The 21,645-nt window shown below is 38.3% G+C and overlaps 1 protein-coding gene across 1 annotated transcript in view; it reads left to right on the top strand.

The window, feature by feature from the left end:
• CNTNAP2 (contactin associated protein 2) overlaps window positions 1–21,645 on the top strand; it is a 1,037,491-nt gene that overhangs the window by 942,652 nt on the left and 73,194 nt on the right. The window contains exons 17-19 of the mRNA XM_053940221.1: window positions 6,489–6,707; window positions 9,240–9,476; window positions 20,250–20,495. Of these exons, the coding sequence (XP_053796196.1) occupies window positions 6,489–6,707; window positions 9,240–9,476; window positions 20,250–20,495 (702 nt within the window). The remainder of the gene's footprint in view (window positions 1–6,488; window positions 6,708–9,239; window positions 9,477–20,249; window positions 20,496–21,645) is intronic.

Here is a 21,645-nt window from a genome sequence, read left to right as displayed (position 1 = left end):
TCAGCTCGGGCTGTCTCCAGTCTTGATGTCCCAAATTCACTCGTTACATTGGTGACCCTCAAACACAGATGGATTGTTCATTCCCTACTAAATATCAGCTTGTTCTAAAGGTTCAGAGAGACAATGAACCTCACTTGTATTGTATATTTTGGATGGATTTACACATAAGAAGTGGGTCTTATATAATGTTAAATCAAAGCAATAGCTTTACTCACCCTTTTTTCCTTCTTGTCACTTACATAAATGACTGCATAAGATTCAAAAGAATGTAAGGTTTCATGATTTTTCTTTATTTTACCTGTAACCCGCAGGCAAATATACAGTCTGTCTAGTCTGTACAATGAGCCCCTATGCTAGAGAGATGCCTGAGCTGTTTCTAAGAAAGATATAGCATGTCCACATAAATCAGCACTCAGCCATGCTGGGATTGATCCTTGGTGCAGTATAGTCTCTCATTAGAACTAATTACTGTTGGCACAGCATCATGCTGATGCAGCTGTACAGCTTCCAGAGCTGGTTCATTTGGCTCTTAGCTCAGGGATCACTGAAGGCACAGGCATGGATGTGCACTGTCATTTGGTCGAATGAAGCTTCTGCTCATTAGTTCAAATGGACTTTTCATTTGGGAATTAGATAAATGATGAAGCCATCCAATGCTTAGTCTCATTATTGTAAATACAGTTATGATTTTTGACAACTACCTGATTATTAACAGACAGACAAGCTACACAGTAATTCCTGTATTGCAGTCAAGCAACTTGGATCAACAATTTTTCTCTGTTATGTTGCATTGGTAGCTTTAATTTTAAGTCATGTTCTTAAAGCAGGTCCTGTGTTCCAATATGGCACTTCAGGGTAGCATCTCTAGCCCTTTCCACCTATTTCTGGCAGCCAGGAACAACCTACCAAGGCTGTTTCCATGTCAGCATTGGCATGGCCTCTCTCAGCCCTGTGCAAATGAGGGCACCAGGGAAGGCAGTTTAGAGATGACTTTGTGAAACTATCTTTAAACAAAAAGATCTGAGTAAAAGTGGGAAAGGTGGACAAGATATTTGCTTTCAAATAAACAAGATATTTACTTTCTTCTTTTCTATCCAGAGTTTTCTTTTCTATCTATTAAAGGCAATGGGAAGGATTCAAATCCTGATGATTGGTGATAAGGTCTCCCCCAAGCCTTCTTTCTCAAAGCTAAACATATATCAGACCTGATCTTGACCATTTGATGATCTTGTCCATTTGATAGATAGAAATATCTATCAACTCTCTCTTTTTGTTAAATTTTCTTTATTTTCAATCATTTCACTGAATTCTGTCTACAGGTTTAGACAGTGAGCCCTTTGTCAGAGGTGTATCTACAAACAAACTGTCCAATAAGTTTGGCAGATATTGCCCTTACAGAGCTACAATATTTTCAAGCTGTTGTTTTCTCAGAACAAATATCTCTCTGGCAGATTCAGTTTACAGTTTATAGCTTATTGTTGTAACCTATTTTACAGCCAAGTGACTGAACTCTGATTCTAGATGTAACATGGCATTTATGCTCTAAGAACGGGATTTTGAAAGGTTTCTAAAGAAGTTAGAAATTCATCCCTTTGATGTAAGTCAACTAAAACATCAGTCAATCCCATGTGAAGGGTATAATAATACATCAGGGGATGTAAGAGAAACAAAGTACAAGGGAGGACATGAAACTGTGTGTTTCAAAGAAAGGATAATGGGGGAGAAGGAGGGAAATAGAGAGATGGGCATACATTAGAGAGGTGGTTGAGAGAAGGGCTGTAATCTGTCTTCCTTTTTTTTCCCAGTTTATATGTCTTGAGAACATCCACCTGCTGCTTAGCATCTTATAAGTACCTGCCCATCCATTAACATCTCTTTCTTTGCTGGCAGCCTCATAATTATAGATCCAAGCCTGAAATTCAACAAAAATCAAACTAGAAAAGAGGGGAGAAAAAAGATACTTGAAACACAAGGAGTTCAAGGAAAATGGGAGATCTAGCTGGTCACAGATCTTGAAAGCCAGAAATGTCTATCAGTTCATGTAACTTGACCTTGTGCATAGCAAAGGACATAGAAATGTGTGCTGCTTCCCTTGCAGCTGACCTTCAGAACTTCTGCTTAACTAAAGCATATGTACCAGAAAGCCTTGAAAGAAACATAGAATCCTGCAGACAGTGCAGTCATAGAATCATAGAATCACAGATCAAAGCATACCAGCTTAGAAGGGGCCTTAAGGATCATGTGGTCCAACCTTTCTTAAAAAAAACACAGTCTAGACAAAATGTCCTAGCGCCCTGTCCGGCTGAATCTTAAAAGTGTCCAGTGTAGAAGAACCTACCATTTCCCTGGAGACATTATCCCAGTAGCTGATTGTTCTCATTGTGAAAAATTTCCCTCTTGTGTGACCCCAAGAGTAATTTGTACCCATTACCCTTCATCATTTCCATGTGACTTCCTATCAAAATGATGTCTCCATCTTCTTTGTAGCCATGCCTTAATTACCAGAACAATGGTGATAAGGTCTCCCCCAAACCTTTTTTCTCAAAGCTAAACACAGTTTTCTCAGGCTTTCCTCCACCTCCAATAGGCTTTCAAGTACTTTGATCATCTTTGTGGACCTTCTTATATTTGTCTTTGTTGAACTTCACAGGTTCTTGCCAGTCCACTCTTCCAGACACTATCCAGGTTTTCCTGCACAGTGGTTCAGCTGTATCCCTTCATTTTTATGGGCAAATGCCTCGTGGATTTAAGATGAGGAAATGGTGATCCCTAAATAGAGCTAAAAACAACACAGAAGAAAAAGTGAGAAGGGCATTTTGTTTGCCAAAGTTGCTCTTCTGTGTTCTGAACAGATGGCTGACAACATCCTGAGACCATAGAAAATTGAATCGATGAGAGAAACGTGTTCAGATTTAATTATATGTAGTTGTGCAAGGCACAGAAAGGGTAAAACTAAGCCACAAACCTCAGTGTATTGAGTGAATTTATGTAGTAGGAGTACATAAAAAATTCACTCCTGTTCAATTTTATGAAATTTTCATCACAAAACCTTGTTCTGACTGAATAAATGAAACCCACATTAACTTTTTTTTTTAATAATTAGGCAGTTTCAGACATTTGTTCAAGGTCTGATTATTATTCTCATTTCTTAGAAAAGCTGGCTTAGGTTTTACAGTATTTGGTAGACTAGAAAATAAAAATATTATTATGAAAATTCACTTCATTACCTAAAAAGTGGCCAGTACAAACCTCTGGTTTTTGCAGCTCATTTCTTACATCTTTTTGGAAAAAAAAACTGGGCTGGGTCAATCATTCTGAATAAATACTCACATATGTACAAGTATGATAGATATTTTTTCAATCACCCTATTAAAATGTTTGACAAAATAATACTACTGTCACATCAATCAAAGATGTATTTGAGTAAAAGCGATTATATCACACAAGGATTATATGTGTAGGCAGAGACTATAGAAAAGTACAACATACTTAGGGAAAAATGCTAAACAATTGCCAGTGTTCTTATATAAGAAGTTACACTGAACTTCTGAACAAATTGGATGTTGTACTGGCTCTGGCTGAGGTGGAGTTGGTATTCTCCTCAGCAGCCCATATGGTGGTGTGGTTTGAATTTGTGCCTAGAATAGCATTGATATCACACTGGCATTTTGCCTATTGCTAGTAGTGCTTGCACAGTGCCAAAGCTTTCTCTCTATCCCAGTCAGGAGACTGAGGGCAGCAAAGGCAGTGGAAAGGGACACAGCCAGAAGACCAAAAGAACAGCACTTTGCTTAGCAGAAAAGCTGGCATAGAGGAAAAAGAAGGAGTGGGGGGCAACACGGTGTGCTCAAACCCGACCTTGAACTCTTCATTCCCCCAGCCTTGAGAGTCAGGGTCTCAAGAGCTGTGGGAAGAGCAATTGCCAGTAAAAACTGAGACAAAAAGAATGTTGAGTACCTCAGCCTTCTGCCGGTCAGTTGTCACCAGTCTACCTGTCTCATTTTTTGGAGGTGTGAAATTTCTTTTGTCTTCATTTTCTGACTAATGTGCCTATGGTCAGATATTCATCCATTTCTGTTAAGACCTGTCATCTTACTTGGAGATGTCCCTGGCTGGAAAGTACTTATTCCATAGACTGAAAATGGAACTAAGAATGAAGAGCCAGAACCAGTAAAATAACTTGTATGTGAGATATCCTGTTTGCAGCCTCTGTCCATCTGTGAAGCTCTTTTCATTGACATATTTCATGTTTTTTTTCAGTCCATCAGTCTAGAAAATACGTTTCCTCACCTTTGGTATGGGAATCATGTTTTTAGGTAGGCTGAGGAAGGATCAGGAAGTCCATAGATGCAGTATTATCTTCTCTAACTTTCAGCATCTCAGCAGATTCATGCATTGAAAAAGGCCTATGATGAGAAGATTTTGCTGGAAAGCTATTCTTTCCCTAACTATAAGATTAAATATAAAAATATAATATAAATTTATACAATTGTTACTAATTTCAAAGGGACTGATTTTCTCCAAAAAGCACAAATTTAATTATATATCTTTTAGGCTGTGATACAAATTTTAGTTTAAAGCCATGAATAAAGTTAGATTATGCAGGCACAGAGCTTCTACTTGAAATATCTTTATTTGCCAATTTTCTTCACTTTCCTTTTTAAAAGAAGAAAAACTTTCCTTTAAAAACTTAGGGATACTTCTATCCAGAAGACCAAAGCTTTGCCAACACAGAAGTGTTCTTGTGGAGGTCTTCAAAAATTCTGAATGGATAATAGTCAAGGTACACAGTAGTAATACTGACAATATCATCAGCTGCCTCAGAATAAGAAAAAAAGTCTACTAAGAGGTCCTTATTTTACAGTCCTGTTGACAGACAGCTTTTGGGAAGCTATTCAAGCCTGACAGTGAAGAGATCTGAGGCAATTCTTCAAAGCAAAATTAAAGGAGAATTATACACACAGACTTGAAAATAGACTTGAGCACAACATACAATTTAAGTACTGGAGAGCTTTTAGTCTAATTCCTACTTTGTCTGGGTTTACTGGCAGAACCACTGAAGTTACAAAACATAATAACATTAAAAGTAAATATCTTTATTTCTGCAACAGCAAGCTTTGACTAATACAGATTTTGCCTTGTAAAGTGCAAAAGGACAAATAGACTAAATCCATGGCTTATAAAAGGCAGTTTATTCAACAAATTAAATTATTTTATTCAGCAGAGAACAAAAAGAACAACAGCTTTTCAATTTTTTTTTCTTTTAGAAGTAGCCAATTTTGGGGAAAAATTAATTATATAATAAATTTGGGTTGAAAGCACATTTTCTGTAAAAAATATGTTCCTATCCATTCAGTTTTCTTAAAAATGATGTCAAGTCAATCTGCAATAACCTTGTGAAAATCTGTTAGGTCATGTACAAAAATATTTCCCACTATTTATCAGCACTGTTAGTGATAATGAACACAGAGTGGTGCTTTTACCCCAATTTAATAGCCTTGCTGAATAAGAGTTTTATAATAGTGCATTATCGATTCAACCTAAGCAGAAAGCACAGCTGTACTGGAATACTTAGACCCTAATTGGGCACCCAAGATCTTTGAAGGGAATTAAAAGAGAGCTCTGGCTTTTTTATTTTGTATGTAAAAAAAACAAATTAAATGGAACTCTTGCTTGTCTTTACTTCTGTCTTGTATCCTCGTTTGTGAATGCTGTAACTGATTATCCATTCTCTTTTAACACTTCCATCTGATCTTTTGCCACCAGAATAGAATTTGCAACCCAAAAATATATAAACTAAATCTCAATAGGAAAGGCATAATTATACTACTTTATTCAAATAATTTATATATTATTAATGACACTCAACATTCAATAATAATTATCAACTATATATCTGCCAAGGATGACCTGAAGGAATGTCTAGTGTTCATAAAATTCATAAAATGGGCATTCATAAAATTTCTAAACATGGTTTTAATCATACAGTATAAACAGAGCACTGTAGGGCTTACTAAAGATCCATTTCATTTTCAGCCATAAAATGTCACATGGATCTTAACCACAGCATTATTAGTTCATTGCTAAAATTATAAAAATAAAAAATAAAAAATAAAAATAAAAAATAAAAAATAAAAATAAATAAATAATAAATAAATAAATAATAGAAATAAATTAGACTTCACCCTTTTTTTATCAAAATGCTTATTCATTAAAAAATAATTTTAAAAATGTAATGGAAAACTGGAGAGTGCAAAGATTAATGCAATTGGTTGAGGGTCTGCTGATGAAATCAAGAAGTTTGACTTCTTCTAGAAGTTGAATTCCTACTCAAGTTAGAAGGAAGTGAACGTGCCTATAAATTCAGAAAGATGACTTAGCAGTGCACATTTCTATCTGATATGACTCCTTAGTCTTTGGGAAGTGTAAGTGAATGTGTTTACAAAGACTGCAAATAGATTGTGGACACCTCTTGCTTGCTATTTCAGCTGCTACTGAGGTCTCCTTCTCATTCGATGTCGGAAACGGGCCGGTGGAAATCGTGGTGAGATCTCCCAACCCACTCAATGATGACCAATGGCACCGGGTCAATGCTGAAAGGAATGTCAAGCAGGCCAGCCTGCAGGTGGACCAGTTACCCCTGGAGGTCCGGAAAGCTCCAACAGAAGGACACACGCGGCTGGAATTGTACAGCCAGCTCTATGTTGGTAAGGTGCAGAGGAGGCAGCCAGGCTTTGCTCTCACAACGCTGAACATTCTTTGCCTTGTGTCTTGCCGGCAGCAGTTAGTGAATGTGGAAAGCTGGGCACCTCGAGTGTGGGACAGCAAAGGGGGGAAAAAAGAAAAAAAATAGAAAAAGAAAAAAAAAAAAAAGGACAAATGTGTCCAAAATTGCAGAAATACAAAGATCAACTACGAGAAAAATATTATGCATTAGAAACTTGTCCTTTTTTGTCTCTCTCCACCTGCATCTCCTGGCTGAAAGTGCCTCCAGCAGTCTGCAGTGCCAAACTCCTTTTTTGCTGAGAGTCTCTTCCCAGACACACAAACACTTTTTCACCACAGAAGTGAAAACTTCTGCAGAGTTCTTGCCAGGACCACATGTGCCTGCAGTGCCCATCCTAGCCTCGGCAGCACTTCCAGCCTCTTCAGATTTGATTACTGGCCATATTTTTGCATTCACAGCTCTCACTTTAGTCTTTTCCCCTTAGTCCCGTGGGCTATTTACTTATTTGGTGTAGGAAAGCATCACAGTGTTACAGAAATGCATTCCCTGGAACCAAGTTAGTCCAGCTGCTTTCTGGAGCTACTGGTTTCCACTACATTTGGGGCAGGCTATTCCAGCAGCATTTGTATTTCTCCAACTGTGAGCCTCAGGGCTGCAAAGTGCTGACATGCCAAGTGCCATTAGCTGGAATCAGAACTGCATGAAATGTTGAGCAAAGAAGCACTTTCATACCTCTCTAGATATCTGTTACACGAGAAGAAAGTGAAAATAGGAAAAAAAAATCTTTTTTCTCCATGTTAGTCAGCATTCAACAACTCAAATTAATTAAAATGATGTTTCAAGCTTTCATTGCCTTAGTAATCAGCCCAGTGTCACTGCAAACTGTGTATAATGTGTCACCAGATGTGCAGGTGTTATTTACAAGCTCAGATTCTCCTTTGCTGCTGTGATCCTAGTAAATGGCAGTTTCAAAATAAGCTGGAAGATGAAGTTTGTTTAAAAGAGGAACACTTAACCTTTTAAAAAATATCAAGCCTTTTGCTGTAAACAGGAAGAGCTGGGATTTTTTTCTTAGCCTGAGTTCTTTGAGAATTGTTTATAATGATGATTTTATTTATTAGTTTTGAATTGACTGTAACACCAGCAATGTTTTGAAATATATAGTACCTTTGTTGCTAAAAAATAAATGTCCTAATCTGCATCAGATTTTTTTTTCTTTCTGAATTACATCTATTTCATATAACTTGGTGACTGGAGCACACACACCAGAGAACAGCTTTAAACATTACCTGGAGTCAGACCTAGAATGGATACAAGTTAGAGCGCCTAAAATGAATACCTGAATATCGGGGCCCTGGAGAGTAATGATGAACAAGAATTGCTTTGGTGCCTCCTTTTCCATTTTCTGTAGAATAAATATCTATTCTTTGGCTGAGCAAGAGGGACTGAGGGGTGATGACTTTGTGTCCTAGGGGCTAGGACAGTCACTGAGAGGGGAAAGAAAGTTTTTCCTCACTGCAGTATATATGAGTTTACATAGAATGGAATCACACCAGAACACCCTCTGCCATGTGCACTCAGCAGAGACCAAGCCTTGCCTGCTCCTACTCCAAATCATCCAGCTACTAGTACTTGGTATGAAGCAGCACTCTCTGGTTCGTATATAGTCCTCTTCCCCACTCAGGTAAATATCAGCCTCTGTACTCTGTGGTGATGAGCATTCAGATCTCCTCAGGGACTCTCTGACACCTGCAGCACTGCAGTAATCAAAGAGAGGAGGGATGAGCAGAAAAGATGCCAGGACTCATTGTTATTTACTCACATTTTTCAGTTTAGGTTTTTTTGATTGTTGTTTCTAATCCAGCCTTAGATAAGACTTTCTTAGCTGAAATCACATTTTTTTCAGTGAGTATTTACAGTTCTTGTTAACTGCTATAAAAAACCATCTCAATCCTGATTGTCAAATGTAGCTTTTCAGTGTTCCATCCTCCAGTCTATGCTCTCATAAGTAAATAGGATACATGATGTTTCTTGGAAATCAATGTGAATATTTTCTATTGTAACTGAGAATGGAGATTTGACTCCCTTTTTCTTTGCCCATTGTGGCTTTGAAAAATGTAACACTGCATAGCATATTATGGCACTATTATTAGCACCCACCATCACTAATCATTCGGAGAGAAAGGCTACACCTTGGCAGTTGAGCCAAGCCCATTTCTTCCACTGTTATCTCTAAAAACACTGAAATTGAAATGAAAGGAAATCTTACAGTGCAGGGCTAGAATCTCAAATGTCTAATTAGTATAAAGCAAACAGTCATTAAAAAAGTACTATTTATGCTTGCTAATGGTATGATATCAAAGCACTAGGTGTCACTGATCTGTTGTCATTAGGACAAGGCAATTCCTTGCCCTTTAAAAGAAGCTACCACAGCCCTAGCAGGATATTTCATGTGAAGCAACAGCAATGAAATCCATTCAGTGTTGTCTCACAGTTCAACATTCCCTCTCAGGTGCTGCAGGAGGCCAGCGAGGCTTCCTGGGCTGCATTCGTTCCCTGAGGATGAACGGGGTGACGCTGGACCTGGAAGAGAGAGCGAAGGTCACGCCCGGGGTGAAGCCTGGCTGCTCTGGCCACTGCACGAGCTACGGGATGTACTGTGCCAACGGGGGGAAATGCGTGGAGAAATACAATGGCTACTCCTGTGACTGCTCCAAAACTGCCTACGATGGGCCATTCTGCATAAAAGGTAAATGCCTCGGTGCAGGAGGCAGAGTGGGAGGGAACTATTTGCCTGAGGAGAAAAAAACCACAATGGAATCGTTTCTTCACCTTCATTAAATAAACAAGTAAATCCTTCCTTAATACTTCTTGCTAGCAAGTCAAATTATACACCCATGTGTATATTTAAATGTGATTATTTAAAACCACATCTCTTATGAGGACTACATATGACTTGTTTAAATCAAATAACACAACAACAAAATGCATCAGGAATGCCTGTAGTAGTAGCAGGTCTGGCAGAGAGTATTCCATAGTCTTGAACTGTAGAACCATAAATTCCAACTAGCACAATGTCATGGTAACTTCTTTAGTATGATGTTTGGGTTGAATGTCTCATATACTGAGAAGCCAGTATTTGGCTTAAAAATTTTATCCATCCGTAAGTAGATCAAGTCTTTTAGTACCTCAGACTGGGTTAGAGACTGAACCTGCTAAGATAAGGGAAGGCACAGAGCTCTCACATTTATGTCAGCTTTGGAAATGCTTAAAATATGCTCTGGATTTTTTAAAAACAATGATTGTAAGAGAACAATGTAATGTGGATGCGCAGGTCTGCATGAGAAAGAAATGCGAGGAGCAAGGGAAAGCGGGATCCAACAACAAAAATTGAGAAGGAAAGTACTAATTTATTTTTTCTTGTTTGACTGTCTAATCCACTGCTTTTCCTAATAATTTTGAAAGCTTTCTCAAAGTTTCAGATAAAAATGTGAAGTCTCTTCTCAGTAGTATCCCTGATGTTAAAGAAACCTGTAGCTTTACAAAGTGATCCTCTGCTTTTACATTCCTCTCTGAACCAGGAATCCTGCAGGCAGTCTAGGTCACCAGGCACCACAGTCCCCTCATGAAGCTAATTTGGCAGTAGGGGACAGCACCTAGTCTTTGATGTTCTGGTTTTCAACTCTTTCTCAGGGATTTTTTCCAAGTCAAAATCTGAGAATTATTTTGCAAATATCCATACCCTGCTCTCTTTTAGCCACACTTACAGGAAGCATAAAGTTTATAGCAGAAATAGGCAGTCTCCTCTACCTGATGTTGTGTTATGGACTGCATTTCCTCCCCACACACTTCAGCCACTTTCATTTTTATCCATGTATGTTCACTCTCATTTCATTCTGTCACAACAAAGCTTTGTCCGTTGTTGATGTTGCTCACGTACCGGACCATTCTCTTCTAAAAGCCAAGAGATTGTTTTCATATCACCAAATATTCACATCACCAGATATGGATGAATCTCTGGCATGATTATTTTTTAAATTCCAATAAATATGATGTATTTCTAGTGCAGCAGAAGGGAAGCAGCTGCTTCTCTAGGTAATGGCTTCCACTGTGCTTGCATGCAGGAATTTCATCAGCTTTCACTATGCTGTGCTGCTTCAAAAGCAAATTATAAAACATGTCCATTCAGTTCAGGACTGTACATACAGCAGCTCCTGAGAATGTCAATACAGTAATTTCAGTTAATTTAGCAAATGATTTGTCATGGATAGTGGTAATGCATATTTAGTATTTCTGTTCACTAATGCAGTTATATGGTAGAGGAAACCTATTCAGGCTGGAATTCGGTCAATCTCTTACAGATCATGTGTTGACACAAAAAAAAAACAAAAAAAAAGGAAAAGAAAAGAAAAGAAAAGATAATTACTGCCATGTTATATCCACTTTATAGCTTTTTCTGTACTGCCAGAACTCATCACATTGACTTTTATTTGTGAGGGTTTTGTTCCTCTTATGGGTAAGTAAGCCCCAACCTTCCACCAAAACTATCTCTAAGCTAAAGTGTTTAATTTTTCCTGGCTGTGGAGCTACCAGAATAAAAACATACCATTAGGGGAATAATTGAGCACCTAGCACAGGCAAGCCCTGGTTTTGGCTGTCCTGTAAGCACGTCCATAGCCATGGCAGTAATATCATACATGTTATACTCTTCTCCTTATCAGCGTCCCAGTGCAGCCAAGGGCCCGGGGCTCTGACAGGGAGACTTTGGGCATGCAGTAAAACTTGCTGTGAGGTGGTGCTCATGCAAAAATACTCTTGTTAGTGCAGGGATGTCTGTGCCATACCGTGTTGTGCCATTTAAACATGACACCAGATCTCTGCTTTCAATAGCAAATCTGTTCCAGGTTAAAAGTGGCTCTCTAAATCCTTTAGATCTTATGTACAAGGATTAAATTACCAATTTCCTATCTATTAGTGCTAAAGACTGCTGTACTCATCTAGAATATCCCCAGGTGTGATTTAGTGTGGGTGAGTTCATGAGGTTTCCCTACAGAAAGAACAATGGGATATAGGGGAAAAAGCTAGAGGATAAATTACACAAAACATACTGGGTTTGGGGCATCCTATGATTGAAATAATTGTAAAATCTCTGTAACAAACAATGCTGATAATGAGGTCTTTGGAACAGTTCGTTTACAGCCCATTACATTCACATTGTCAATTTAACTTGCATTGGGCCGTTTTAATCAAGTAAAGCACTGGAACAACTTACGTGTGTTGTCAAGCTTCCTAGAGTTGTGAAAGAAGGGAGTCCTACATTTTCTTTCTAATAGCAGCTCCTGGAACCTTGTACTGTGTCCTCTTGGTCTATGAGACAAGAATTTTCGAGAAACGAAGGGCAAACATATATAACTACAAAGAAAAAAAAAAATAACGGCAAAACAGCCAAGTATGTTTTAGTTTAAAAAACTATTTTAAAAATTTTTGAAAATTTCAAAGGTGTTTGGATTTTTTTTTCCTGTAAAATAAATATGATACCTAAATTTTATTTTCATTTATTTTGATGAAGAGATTGTAATTATTATATTTCAATCCATTTTTCATTAACACTTTGACACTTTCCCCTCTGTAAAAGCACTGAAACATCTAAGAACATGTTTTCAAATACTGTATGATCTGTTTTCAATTATTTTTTTTCTTTTTAATGACAGAGTTGAATACTGCTCTGTCACTTTTGTATCCTGCACCACAGTATTCTGTTTGTTGCTGTAATGCTGGGTAAGCCGAATACGAGGCAAGCAGGAATATTTTCCTTTGTCACCTTCACTAAGAAAAATGGTTAGGGCTTTGCAGGATAGACTAGGACTTTGTTCATTATTTCACTCATCTGCGTTAATATTCCAGGCCAAATAGATCTGTTAATTTGATTATCAGTAGTGCCTGACATCCCATTCAAACCAGTATGAGATACTACCAGAAAAATATGCCACTCAGCTGTGTGAAATGTGCCACTCAGCTGGAGTGAAAGGTGGCACAATGTAACCCTTACAATATAGCACAGACTTCTCTTCCCATTGATTTTCTTTTGCCACAGGAAACTTTTCTTATCTAAAGGCTTTATTTTGATATTGAAATCACTTGCCTGCAGTGAACTTTTTGGGGTTGGTTACATACTAAAAGTGATAGTAGAGAAGATGGGAAAATCGAAGGAAAAAAAACATTGCTATAAGGAAATCACCATACAATGGTTCATGGGTAATAAACACACTTCACAATAAAAGTAGGCCTCACATGCTGTGGATTCTTTCACTGATGAAACCTGTCCTGAGAGCCTCTGACTGATGACTGACAAGAAATTGCATTGTCTCCAGCCTTATTAGCAGCACATCACAATGTGAATGATGTTGTAGTGGTCTGGAAATTACACTATTTTTTTACAAGGACAGAAAGAAGCATGAAAATGCAGTCTGACATCTATTTTAACTGTATTTTTGTTTCATATTTGAGGCATATGCAATTGGTTTTACTTCTTTCATTTACTTTACTTCTCAATTGCTCAGAGGAATTGCTCTGAGGAATAGCTGAAGTGTTTCTGCCATCCTGCAGATTGCTTTCTGACCTTTCCCTGTCCTTTGTTTAAGCATAAGTTCTCTTTTTTTTTTCTCCCACAGCTGTCCTATCATCATAAAAGCATTTCTGAAAAAACAATTAATTATTGTCCCTCTAAGAAACAAACTCTTTCCTCCCTTTAAACAAAAAACACAAAAAAAAACCCCAAAAAACCAAACGAAAACAAAAAACAAAACAAAACAAAACAAAACAAAACAAAAAAAAAAAAAAAAAAGTCAAATGCAGGGCAAGTGGCAGCATTCTGATGTGGGGCATACCCCAGGGGGAGAAAACATTCCTTCTTTGGTATTGAATATTGAAATGCAGTGGAACAACAGTAGGAGAAGAAATTGCACTCACCAGGAGTGAGGCCAAAAAAATTTTTTAAAAAATTAAATAGCTGGTGCTATGACTCCTGTGCCTTCAGGTATGCTGGAAGGGTAAATTCAAAGCCTTCCAGTTTCTTTGCAGTTACTCAAATTGCATTAACAAACAGCAAAGAGATGCTATACTCTTTTTTCTTTTCTCCTTTGGAGTAAAGCTCAGATTCTCAGTGTGAATTCTTGCAATCCTTAAGACAATGCCCAAAACGAATTCCTTCATGTTTGTTTTTATATTTGTATGAACCCTGAAAGCACTTACAAGTAGTATTGTCACAGTCAGATTTCCTTCCATGTCTCAAAGAGAAAAAATAGCTTTTTACTAGGCCGAGTGGATCCAAGATTTCAGGAGGCAGCAGCTCTGCACCCTTCCACGGACTCTGAGACTGATACTCGATCAACTCCAAATTCTGCCCCGGTTAGACCCATTTAATTCCCTTTATTTTGCAAAAACATTGCATTGTTTTGTTGAAAGCAATGGTGAAGTGATTGTTAGAGTGTTTTAAGGTAACTAACTTCTTAGTTTTCATAGTTCAGAATCACAGAACCCAGAAAATAAGGCAACATTCCCTGCCAGATCCAAAAAAAATTCCTGTATTTTCAACATGATTGTGATCTGTTAGCTGAAAGTTACATGAGACATTTTCTTCAGGTTGTTAATGTTAAGCTCCCACTCTGGTAAGTCTGAATGCTGCAGTCAGGCTTTTTTACATGTAGATCATACTTCAGGACTCAGGTTTTAGCCCCTTTTGGGTAAATATAGATACTCACAAAAATAGATATACTTCCTAAAGCTATTACATTCTTCAGTCCTGTCAATATTGCCTTAGTAAACATTCACAGTTCATAGTTATGCTCTAGTGCTTTGAAAGTTGCACTTCAGTGCAACAATTCTTTCATTGGAAAAAAAAAAATGTGCAATATTTATACTTCTGCATGCTGCTTAAATAGTTTTGGCACCTCACAAGATGACAGGGCATTTATGCTTACAATAGCTCTGTGATGAGAGAAGATGTTTTTATTATGGTAATGCAGAAAGCAAAGGAGGGCAGGAAGGATCTGCTCAGATTTAAAGTGGATACCTGTAGTACAGGAAGTAATTGAAGCCAGGTCTCACCTATCAAGGTTGTTGCTCTGAACACTGTGAAATCAGCAAATGACAGTTGCTAATATTTCTCAAATGGCTCTTGCAAAGATGCAAGTTTATCTCTGAGGTAACCTAAAGAGCATCTCCATAGACTCCCTGGCAGGAAATCATGAAATCTGGTCTGTTGTACACTTGACATCACATTTTCTTCATCCATCCAAATTTATTTGATGGTGGCATGGAAAAGGGTGGCATTTAGGTTTTTTCTTTTCAACCACTATGGATATTTTTACTAGAAATGGACCTGGCTTGTCATTTAGATTTGACAGAAAATACATGGCACCTGTTGCCATTCCCTTACTCTGAGTCTGTTGTCCCAGACATCAGATCAAGTATCTATCATACTTTCAAATCAGTACAGAATGAACTGCAACTGCAGCTTTCCTGACAGTTTTAGGCTTTCTGTAGCATGCACACTTCTGTCCAGGTATAGAAAGTTGGAATAAAACCCTGCTTTGCAGCTTCTAGTGCAAAAGTAGATTCAGAGCTCAGCCTTGTTTAAGCATATCAAACTGCTTCCTGGCAGAATCTACCTGTTGGTATTGACTAGGGAGGCTTGGAAGTGTCATGAATCAGGTGGCTAAACCCCATCTCTTGTGGCACTCATCCTGTTCTACTGAAGGTAGTGGGAATCTTTGCATGGATTTATGATCACACCCCATAGTTTCACTGGTGCACATTGTTTTCTATATCCCCTGATTCTGATAGTTTAAGAAAGCCTTTTTTATACTGAATACTGATACATTCATGTAGAAGAAGCAAGTCCTCACTAGGTTTATATTCTGTTAATGTCCACAAGCAATTGCTGTACTTTGGTGGAAAGTTCCAACATGCATCACAGATTATTAGAGTAAGAGCAGCCAGAAAATAAGGGATGTAGAGCGATAGCTTTAAATCCCCACTTCCTGATATCGCACACTAGATGTGCCTTAAGGTAGAATAATATGTTGAGTAAGCTAACCAGATGAATGGTAAGTATTATCACCTTCAGGGCTCTCAAATTCTCTCCCAAATCAACAGCTGTGAGATTCTGACCCTTTACTGATGCCCTATGACCAGAAGGTATCTCAGCAAACAAGTCTTAGTTTTTGTGACCACAGTCTGGAAGTAGCAGCAATTTTAGGTGCTCTCAAGCACAATTTTTACCATAAGATGAACAAGCAAGCCCTGGTTAATCTATAGTCAATATTCATAATTACATGTAAAATAAAATAAAAAAAAAAAAAAAAGAAAGGAAATTATGCAAAAAGAAAGAGGGTTTATTCAACCATCTACCTTGTCTGAAGAATCTTTGTAAATGCACCAAGTGTTAGAACATCTCCAGTGACTGTCCTTGCTTAGAATTTTGAAAAAGCTGTTTTTCACACCCAGAACTCCATGCAGGTAAGAGCACTCCATGCATTGAACACTGGCAAGCAGCATCACAGAGTAATAATTTTAACTTACTGAATCTGAGCAAGGCCAAAGAGGCATTTAGGAACTCCAGATGGGACATGCTAACAGCCGAAGGAAGCCAGCTTTGTGAAACAAAGAGGAGAGAGTCTTTTCCTTCTCCATTTCTCATGTCTTTGACCAGCTTTGTAATTGCCAGGATTTTGTCTCCACCTTCTGTAAGGCAGATATGCCCTGTTATGCCCATTAAGTGAATAACCAGGTCTGTGAGAGAAATCTGATCCAGTTCACTTGGAAAACTATGAGTCAGCTTGAGTCAGTGAGCACTGTCCTACTAAAGAATGGAGATTCCACTTCTTACAATGTCACCCTTGTAAAGGTCCTGTGTTTAAACTGGGGCATTGGGATTTTGGTTTGGGGTTTTTTTTGGTAGCTCCACAGATCTGCAGTTTCTTTTTTTATTAGGAGTAATATCTGGTACTTGATTCATGACAATTCCTATTAACATTTCCATCCAACTGTCAGCATAGAGCAAACCCAATTGCTGTAAAGACTGCTGAGCTCTGTATCTCTTACATATATGCACCTAGATAGAAAATCTTCCTGAAGCTGTGTTCAGGCACACCTATGCCATGCTGGCAGGGTTTTTCAGAGGTGAGAAATAATTCGTAATTCCTGTTCTGGGTTCTTCTACAAAGCCAGCCCAAAGTGTTTAAATTTTAAAAATTCTGTCAACAGACCGTGACTGCATTGTATGTTGGTGTAAAAATAGGTATTATTTTCTGAAGAAAACAGATCTGTTACCACCACATTCATTTCCCTAAGGCCTCTGCCTTGAAAGGGTGGTTTGCAGAGCAATCTTTACTACGCCTTATGCCTGATGTCCCAAGAGTCATTTGTTCAGGTAGCATTTCAAATATTACAGAAGAGAGTTGTGCATGGAAACTTCCCTCACATTTCAGCAGCAGGGATTGGGCTGCATTTGACCCTCTTTATTCAGGGAGCTTGAATGGTTTTCTGGATGAAGGACTTCCATACTCCTTCTAAGATAACTTCAGGAAGATACTACACTTGTGACCTCAGGTGTAAACTCCAAGGTCACCACTTGTGACTTAAAAAGTAGGTAGCTTTTTTGTTGGTCTGCCCTCAGCATTTCCAAGACATCATATACCTGCATTCAAAATAAAGAAAATTATGTTTAAGCTATTTTTAGTATGTCCTAATAGCTTAAACAACCTGCTCCTGTGAGTTGCTGAGCACTTTGCAGTCCTGCTGCAAGGATTTCAGCTTCTTTCAGTAAAGTGCGTAATCATGCGCATCAAGCTCTTTGATGAGCTGGAACTTGAGATAATTCAATATATTCCTATTGAAGGCCCAAAACACTCACAAAGCCAAAGTGAACCTCCTCTTATCCTTCCTTTTAGAAGAGGTGATGTGCATGTGAGGAGAATTTCAAGGTTTACTACAATACCCTGTATGCCTGTAATAGTAGAGCTACATTGAAAATTATTTTCTCAGCGCAAATCAAGTTAAACATACAGAGCATTCTTTGCTCCATCGTGAAACCCTTTTGGAATAAAAAGTCACAGAACAGCATATTGAGAGTTGGAAGAGACCCACAAGGATGATCAAATTCACCTCACAAAACTGCAGAATGATCTGAATACCATTTCAGAGGGCACCATTTACTTAAAGCTTTCTTTGTAGTAATGAACACTTAACACAGCAATTTATAACATTTACAGCTCTGGAAAAAATGCTTCACATGCTTTCCAGTTCAGCCCCAGAGCAGTGCTGAGGTCAGGACTGAAGGCCCCAGTATCCCCAGAGCGTGAGGCCCTGGGCAAGCATAGTGCCAGGCAATTCCAAAGATTACCTCTAAAATGAAAAGCGTGACAAGCAGTAAACAGGCTGGAGGCGAATATAATTGTGCATCAGTGTGCAGAGCGAAGGCATGGAGCCTCCACAGGGGCTGTGGTCCCCACCAGCAGTGGCAGTGGCAGGACCCGGCACGGCTGGCAGCTCTGCCGGCGTAATTGATAGGGCATCTGCCCCAGAAGCAGCTTGTGTCAACCAGAAGCAGGGGCTGAAGAATAAATTAGCGGTCACAGGGATATTTTTAGGCCCATCTCACAAATAATTGGAGCTACTACTTTAGGTTTTTGTGTGCTAACGCTTGTTTCTTACCCCACTGTTAGAGGCAGAGGGCATCACGAGTTGGGGAAGATTTTTCATGACAGGGCCCTCCTTTTAATCCAGGAGCACTAAAGTTAAGACTACTGCGAAATATAGTTGTTAAATGAAATTGCCTCCCCCATGATTTTTTTGGGGTGATTTAACTTTTCCCCTATAAAATTGCAGTTATAAATCCATCAGAATTATCTAATTATTTATAGCACTTCAGGACCACTGCTTGGCTCTGTGTTTTATATGTCTGTTTAGTGACAGCAACTGTGATATTTTGAGTTTGGGAGAATTTTTATATGACAGCAAGAAAACATAAAGCTTTTCCAGCATTATGGATTTAGCAAAATTCTGGAAAGGAAAATCAATATAATTTTATAATTTTACCTATCCTCTTTACTATTCTCTGCTCAGCTACTCAGAATGAATTCTGCAGGCTCGTTCCTGACTCACTTTGTGTCTGTGTAAAGCTTTGAAAATAAGCATCTTCCAACATGTGTTTTGAAATAAAGCCTTTGCTTAGAATTCTGTGAAGACTCAAAATGCTAAAATGGAATAAATGCCCATCTTGTTTAGATGGGCAATTGTCTGCAAAACTGTGGCAACTTTGCATCATGTAGAAAGGTAGTATATCATGAAAGACTTTTTTTTTTTAAAGACTGTTTATGGTCTTAAGCATTTCTTACAGCCCTTCTTTGAATACAGTATTCATATGTTATGATTATAACATTTTAATCATTATTTAATATCTTATGAAATATCCATAAGCACACCTTTATCAAGTTCACATATCATTTAAAAATTTCCTTTAACAATGTTGTCCCAGGCAGCACAGCTGATCCAGTACCACGATGTCTCTAAATGAATGACTGCCATAGGCAGTCAGTCAAGTGATCTCCAGTGGAGTAGATGATACCAATGGTGGCCAATTGTGCAGTAATTCCTGTAGGAGGTTATCAAAGTCAGCATTGTTGCAAGAATATCAGCCTGGAATTATGATTTTCATGTTGAGGAAGAGGCAGGACTGCATTATTATTGGAAGCACTACTAGTACTTTTTCAGCTGAAAGTATTAATTCTGTCAAAAGTAGGTATATTCTCTGTCAGGAGTGTTGGAACACCACATCTTGTCTCAGATTGGTTTGAAAACTGTAGCACCTCCTGGGATCTACAGTTCAGGTATCTCTTGCCTCTTGTTCCCAGCTGAATCAAACTCCCTAGTTAACTTTATCTCCCATAAGGGCATCCTTGTTATGGAGTTCTTGTGAAGGATTGTGCTAGCAGTGGATAACTTACAAGCGTTGTGTCCAGTCCTTATAGGGGCTGGAATTGTCATCACTCCTTTGGGAGGTCCTTCCAAATTCACTCAGATTTGGTGGTCAGAATTGCTGTTTTCCCTTTTCATTGTTTGTTGTTTGTTTACTGTGTCCTTTAAGCCACTCTTCCTTGTATCTCCTTCTTTGAAGCATTATCTACCACAAAATTTCAACAAGAATGAATTTAAATCATAATTATCCTTTTCTGTAATATTGAGATGAGATATAGGCATAGGCTTTCTGTGTGCCCCAAAGGAAATATTTCCTTTGCTTTGTGAATCCAAGTACCCACTAATAAAATGGAGACTGTTCTTTTCATTCTCGTAGGAAAATAGTGAGGCTCTTGACCTAAATATTGTGCTTAAATAAAACAACAGTAGAAACATGCACAGATTAGTACTGATCAGGTCACAGTAATATGGTTCAACCAAAAGATATCGGCACATTTAATTTACCTTCTTTTCTTTTCATCCTCCTTTTCCTGTTCTGTTCAAGATGTGGGAGCATTTTTTGAAGAAGGGATGTGGCTTCGTTACAACTTTCACTCCCCAGGGACTAGCATGAAGGATTTAGTTAGCCGGACGCTTCTGAGCTCTGCAGATCCTGAGATCACAGCACCTGACCTCAGCTTGAACAAGGAAGAGGTCAGCTTCAGCTTCAGCACCACCAAGTCCCCTTGTGTGTTATTTTACGTCAGCTCCTACACCCCGGACTTCATGGCTGTCCTCGTGAACCCCACTGGTAAGAAACTACTCCAGGCTCTCCCCACTGAAGGCACAATTGACAATACCAGGATATTCAGAGGAAGCTCTGAATAAATGAGAAAGTCTCTTCACCCTTGTCACATTAAAGTAAAGCACTTAGAAACCCGATCCTTTATTCTGCTTCTACGAGATCTGGTACTGATGTAACTGTTCAGTTTAGTGGTGTTTCTTTAGCCAATCCTCCCTCACAAAACAAAACCAACCAAACAAAAGAAACCAAAAACCTGCTATAACAGTCAGACCCATGCCATGAGCCAGTATTATGGTGGGGACAAGTACACATCCACATGAAGTCATCTGAATAGCTGAACTATCCCTAGTAGTCAGTAGAAAGTGTCATGTACTGTTCTGAAAATCTGGTTACTCTCTGAGGTGACTAAAATATGGATGTAATATAGTATATAATGTCCTAAACATTTTGGTGATGGATGAAGTTTGGATATGGACCATTTGCTGCTACTGTATTAAAACTCTATATGAACTAAATATACTTCAATTCCAAATATGGCCTTAGCGCCCCATGAAAATCATAATTAGGATGATTTTACTACTGTTCTCTTTTATGGGATAATATGAATATTCTACATGCCACTCATTTTTTTTCCCTTCATGGGAAAGAAAGGACGTGCATGAGAGAAATCCAACATCACACAACTAAACTGTAGTTATAGAGGTCTAAGTCTGCTCTTTGGGGACAGAATATTTCCAGTTTTCATCAAGAGTGAGGGCTGTGTTTCCCTTTTCAAACATTCTTCCTTTTAATCAAATATTTAAATGTGCTATGAAGAGCAGATACTTCACTTTTGTTTAGAAAAGAAAAATCTGTCTGGCAGTATGTTATGAATATCAATTAGCCACTCCTGATTATACTTTTCCAACAACGTAACCTCAGGTTTTTATTTCACAATACAATACTAAATTTCCATGGAAGTCCAGACGGTCACTCATCAACAGCAATTAAACATGAGAGCAAGAAAGTCCCTTGTGTGAATTATGTGTCAGTGCTAATTTGTTGTAATTTTGCCTTTATTCAATGCATGTCAATGGTTTATTCTTTAGAAAATGTTATGCTTTGTATAATTTTGTAGAATTTTACTGCAGCAAGTATAATAATCTCAACAATAAAG

The sequence above is a fragment of the Vidua chalybeata genome, chromosome 1, assembly GCF_026979565.1.
Source record: "Vidua chalybeata isolate OUT-0048 chromosome 1, bVidCha1 merged haplotype, whole genome shotgun sequence".
NCBI classification, from domain to species: Eukaryota; Metazoa; Chordata; class Aves; order Passeriformes; family Viduidae; genus Vidua; species Vidua chalybeata.
The sequence above is the reverse complement of the archived record's forward strand: the minus strand, read 5'-3'. Positions and strand labels throughout refer to the sequence as shown.